Source organism: Mesitornis unicolor, unplaced genomic scaffold, assembly GCF_000695765.1.
Source record: "Mesitornis unicolor isolate BGI_N332 unplaced genomic scaffold, ASM69576v1 scaffold20325, whole genome shotgun sequence".
NCBI lineage: Eukaryota > Metazoa > Chordata > Aves > Mesitornithiformes > Mesitornithidae > Mesitornis > Mesitornis unicolor.
The window spans coordinates 20,505-25,751 of NW_010185060.1; the positions used below are offsets into that span (position 1 = coordinate 20,505).

General features: G+C 45.3%; 1 protein-coding gene across 1 annotated transcript in view; it reads left to right on the forward strand.

Moving 5' to 3' along the window:
* The first annotated feature begins 1,738 nt into the window (after positions 1-1,738).
* The window catches only part of LOC104540819 (myosin-3-like), a 23,676-nt gene continuing 20,167 nt past the window's right edge, over positions 1,739-5,247 (forward strand). The window contains exons 1-3 of the mRNA XM_010184712.1: positions 1,739-1,924; positions 4,129-4,272; positions 4,359-4,515. Coding sequence (XP_010183014.1) covers positions 1,739-1,924; positions 4,129-4,272; positions 4,359-4,515 — 487 coding nt within the window. The remainder of the gene's footprint in view (positions 1,925-4,128; positions 4,273-4,358; positions 4,516-5,247) is intronic.

Below are 5,247 nucleotides of genomic sequence, written 5' to 3' on the forward strand. Positions count from 1 at the left end.
TGGCTGCTATGTCCCCTTGCCAATATCCTTCTGACCCAGGAATTGCAATCAGCTGTGTCTAAGAACCTAAAAGTACGGTGTGACACAGCTTCTGCAGCTCCTTTTGGCAGCAGGACTAGTGAACATCCTAGGAAGCCAAAGTGGTATTTGAAGCTAAATTTCTGCAGCATATTCAGGCTTTGGCATTCATGAAACGTTCATCCCTGGTTAGATCTGAGTGTTGTACTTTCTGGTTAGCCTCTCTTCTGCCATGGTTCGTCACTTCATACTTCAGTCATGGCATCTTCTCTCGTCCTCCCTGATCTATGCAGTGATGAGAAGCTATAAGAATTGCTATAAGTGATCCTACATGAATCCTCATAATCTTTTTCCATTCCTATAGTCTTGCCCTCCACCACATGTGTAGCTGCTTTGTGTTCCCTTGCCACTGTCCAACTCTGTCCAGGCATCCCATGAGCAGGAGCAGTGGGGCAGGTCCCTTCTGAACTATTATTTGACATATAGGTGAGAGCAGGTATGAGTGAAGTACCGGTCGTCATTGTAGCTGGCAGGAGAACATGTTCCCAGTAGAGGAAATTCTCACAACAAATTGTCTACAAACCACAGTTAGGTCATGAAGTTACTAAAATTGGAAAAAAGAGCAGCTCCTTTCTTTACATACTGTATATGGTAGTAAATGAACGTGAACTGGTGAGCAGGCAGGAATGTCGATCCTTTCCTTCCAAATATAGGGAAGGGGCTGATCTAAGAGAAGGGGCTGAGTCTATAAGAGCTATTGGGGAGAAAACCCTTGGTGGTGGCTCCAGATCCCCTGGCCGTGCTCTTGGCTGTGCTGTGACTGACTCGCAGAGGGGTGGGGGGCTCCTGCCAGAGGGTGCTGTTCCCTGTGCTTGGACCTTCACAAGACTGTAGCACAGCAGTGGGAAATCTGCTATTGATTCCCTGCTGGTAGGGAAGGACTGGTGTCTGTGGTTTTCTTTGCTGGTCCTCAACTGGAGTGATTGCTCGCAGTAAGGGAGAGGCATTGAGCCTTCGGAGAGGCTGTAGCTTAGCTGGAGTCTGACCTTCCACTCTTTCTCTTTCAGAGATCAGATGTCAGCCCATTCCTTCCTTCTTTCTGTCAGCTGATTGTTAAGGTGAGAATTTAAGGCATGAAAACTAATAGCTTGCCCAGACTGCATGAGCTGGCTGTTCCCTTGTGCTCCCTATGGACGGGTTTCCATTCTTCTCCCTGCGTGAGCCATGGGGAGCCATTCTCCCAATGGACCATGGCACATGTCTGTTCCTGCCTACTATGGCTGGCCACTAGAGGACTAGGATGGGCTTAATGTTAAAAGGGAGTGGGGAAAACCATGAATGAAGAGGAGAACTAGAAGCAAAATAGGCTTCAGGGCTTCAGTCTTGCTAAGGACTACTTGAATCCTTCAGAGGTCCCTCCCCTTTGCTGCATTTCCCCAGGGAGCCCTCCTGCTCCCTTGGGCATGAATCTCCTTTCCCTGTGGCCATGAAAGGTGGCAGCTCTTCTTCATTGCTTTTGTACATTCTAGCTTTGAAAGGCAAGTACCTCCCTCAAACCTTTGTGGCACGTGCCTGAGAGATGGGAAAGGTGTTCAGGTACTCACTCTTAGAGTACCCAACTTGAGAGGGCTGGTGGACATTCAGCTCCAGTCTGCCCAACTATGGAGACCACCACAGCAAGGTCTGTCTTTCAGCTTCAGCTATGAACAGAGATGCTGGCATGGAGATTTTTGGTGAGGCTGCACCGTACCTGCGCAAATCAGAGAAGGAGAGAATAGAAGCCCAGAACCAGCCATTTGATGCCAAGACATACTGCTTTGTGGCTGACCCTGAGGTGGAGTACATCAAAGGGAAGATCAAGGCTGCACAGGATGGGAAGACAACTGTTGAGACAGACGACGGCAGAGTAAGTGCATTCCTCCTGATCCTCCTCCCTGCCCCGCTGAGGGCCCAGGACTTCTGCTAGGGAGGGCAAGGAGCACAGAAAGCACTAGACTAGCTCATGCGAGGGGTCTGCCCAGCATCTGCCCTTGCTCTGCTCACTGACTGGGACCAGCATGGCCTCCAGAGGAAGGTATTGCTCTGGATGCTGGGATTAGGGTATCCACTGGATAATTATTCTGAGTTTAGGTTTTAAAGATCAGACAGCGTTCTGAAACAGATTGGGCTGTAGCCTTGCCAGTCTTAGCATTCCTCAACCAGTGCTTTTAACACTTTCTCATCTAACACCATCATATCCACCAATAAATTCCTTCCTTTACTGATAGCAGAGCAGGCAGCTACTTTGAAAGTCACTTTTGCATGTAAAATTATTATTGATGTCACTGACTAAAGTTTCCTAGAGGAGCCTGCAAGGTATTAATCTTGCAAAAAGGCTGAAATGTCTTAGCAACTCCTGTCCTGGTAACTTTTGTAAGAACACCTGCAGCTGCCCAAAGAACCACATCAGCCAACATCTTGACAGCAGGCATTACCAGATTTCTAAGAATAAAACAAATGAAGAGTAAAGCAGTCGTCCATTGGCTCACACCCAGCCTCTGGCAGCCACAGGTATGTGACTGAGCAGAGGCTACAGCAGGTAACTGTGTACAAGGACCTGCTTTCCCAGGGGCTGGCTTTTTTATATCCATTTGAGCTTTTTGACTCTGTAGTGTCCTGTGGGAAAGATTTCCACAGTTTAAAATTGGAGTATGAGTACAGTGCTTCCTTTTTCTGTGCTATGCAGCCTGGTAATTTCTGTTTATTTTTTCACAAGGAGAAAAAGTGGGTAATTCTTGCTTGCTATGGCCATGCTTGCCTCTGCCGTTACTGAATTTCAAACCTCAAAAGTATCTCATTTTCACCCCCAAATCCCAGTCAAGTTATGCTCTTCTCATAGAAAAGCTGTGTCATACCTGTGACCATCTTTGTTTCTCTTCTCTGAATCATTTCTAGTACAACTATATCCTTTCTAAGAGGTGTGAACAGTAATGAAAGTGTGAATGAACTGATGGACACATGCTATGTAACAGTCTCTTCTCCCTTTCTTTTCTAATAATTCCTAGTATTCTAGAGCTTCCTACCCTCTTCTGAGCACTGAACTGACATTATGTTAGAAACCTCTATAGTGACTCCCAGATATGTCTTGTGAGTAGCAGTTAATGCACGATCTCTTATCCTATATGGAGGTTTTCTGTGAATCCTAGTGTTTGAACACTTTAGAAAGGTATTTAGAGACACTTATCACAAAGTTACTTCTGAAAACTTTGCTTGTAATTCTTGCTTTGTCAAAAGAAGCCCAAGATCATTCTACTAGTCAGGACTTGAGCTTGGAAACGGCATTCAATCTTTCCGAATCAAATCTGATTGCAATAACACTATTTCCTCCCTGACTTGGACTACTCAGCTTGGACCAGTCCATGGGAGCAGCAATTAAAGTGTAAAAGCAATGGATAAAGCCATATGGAGAAATGACAACAAGATTTTCAAGCTCCTTCATGGTTCAGTGTGGCTGAGATAAGCTGCAGCCATCTGTGTACTGCCCATCTGCACTCTATCCCAAATATATCCACAGGTTCTGGCTGTGTGACAGGACAGTCACCCACAATGTGGGCCCAGTAGACGGTGCTATTTGATAGGACTAGAGCCTTTGTTTAATTACGAATGGCAACAGGCAGGAGTGGAACAAATCTGTACTAAGGAAGGATTTGCTGTTGATGAATCTTGTGCTGTTAGTGTCCTGTCCCTCCAGCATTGTGAAGTGTGAGTCTTGGAGGCTGAAAGGTAGAGCAGCCAGCAGTCGTGCCTTGGCTATTACAGCCAGAAGCAGCAGTGACCTGATGTTTATAAGCAGCAATCATATGTAGAAAGATCTGGTCCAGCACAAATTCTGTCTGTCTGGTTGTAGCAATTCCAGGATAGCAAATTTGCATCCAGTAAATTTGCCAATGTTGCAGAGTTCCCAGCTGACAGCACTGTCTTCCCATATCTTGTTTTGCACAGTTAAAAAGAAAGAAAAATCTAAATTAGAGCAGCCTTACAGATGTTGTTACTTCTCTGTGTTTGCGTCTTTGTGCATACATAGGGAATGAGCATCGAGATCTGCTGAACAAAATTCTTTCTGAATTATAGATGGTTGTTGTCAAACCTGATGATGTATATGCCATGAATCCACCTAAGTTTGACAGAATTGAGGATGTGGCCATGTTGACTCACCTGCATGAACCTGCTGTCCTTTACAACCTCAAGGACCGCTACAGCTCCTGGATGATTTATGTAAGTTCCCTCTCATGGCAAAGAAGAAAATCCAGCTGTCAGGAGATGGACTTAAGTGACTCTTCTGTTCTGTTTTTTCCCTGCAGACCTACTCGGGTCTCTTCTGCGTCACTGTCAACCCCTACAAGTGGCTGCCAGTGTACAACCCAGAGGTGGTGGTGGCCTACCGAGGCAAGAAGCGCCAGGAGGCCCCTCCACACATCTTCTCCATCTCTGACAATGCCTATCAGTTCATGCTGACGGGTGAGCTTTTCTATTTTGACCAGACTCAAAGAAAAAAACTGCCAGAAACACTGCTTCAGCCAGATGCCATTGCTTATCTGCCATGGGCTCAATTGCCTTTACCATCTCTTACGGTGTGCTACCCTAATTTATTGTTCTGTGTCATGTTGCAGATAATCTGCTTGGGCTCCCAACTATTGTACTGTGGAATTAGATGTGCCTATTTCATCTCTAGGTGATGCAAAACCAGCTCCAGACAGTTTTCCTTGTCTCTTCAAATAGTTGTTTTATTTTTCAAATGCTATGCTGTTGTACTGCACATTATCTGTATTTCTGGTCTAAGTATTAAGCTAAGCACCATAACAGGAACTACTGCAAAGGGAAATTACAGTTGAGCAGGACACTCTATCTGGGGTGTCCCTAGTCAGCATACCAGCATGTAACTTCAAGCAACAGCAGGTAAGTTCAGAACAGAGCTGGAAGAAATATTTTCACCAAAATACATGGGTTTAGTTTGAATCAAATCCTGTCTCATATTGAATACTAATAAAGGTAAAGAATGGTAGAGACAGAAGCAAAGAGGAGAGTGCAGGATGGAGCAAAGGTGAAGGAGAGAAGACAAAAAGTTCAGTACAGGAAGGGGAAGAGACGAGAAGGAAAAGACGATGCATCTTTTCAGTTTTGCTTGCAGAGATTTTGTTTCTTTCTCTTCAGTGGATACCAGGTCAGGACTTACCTGAGAACCAGCACTTT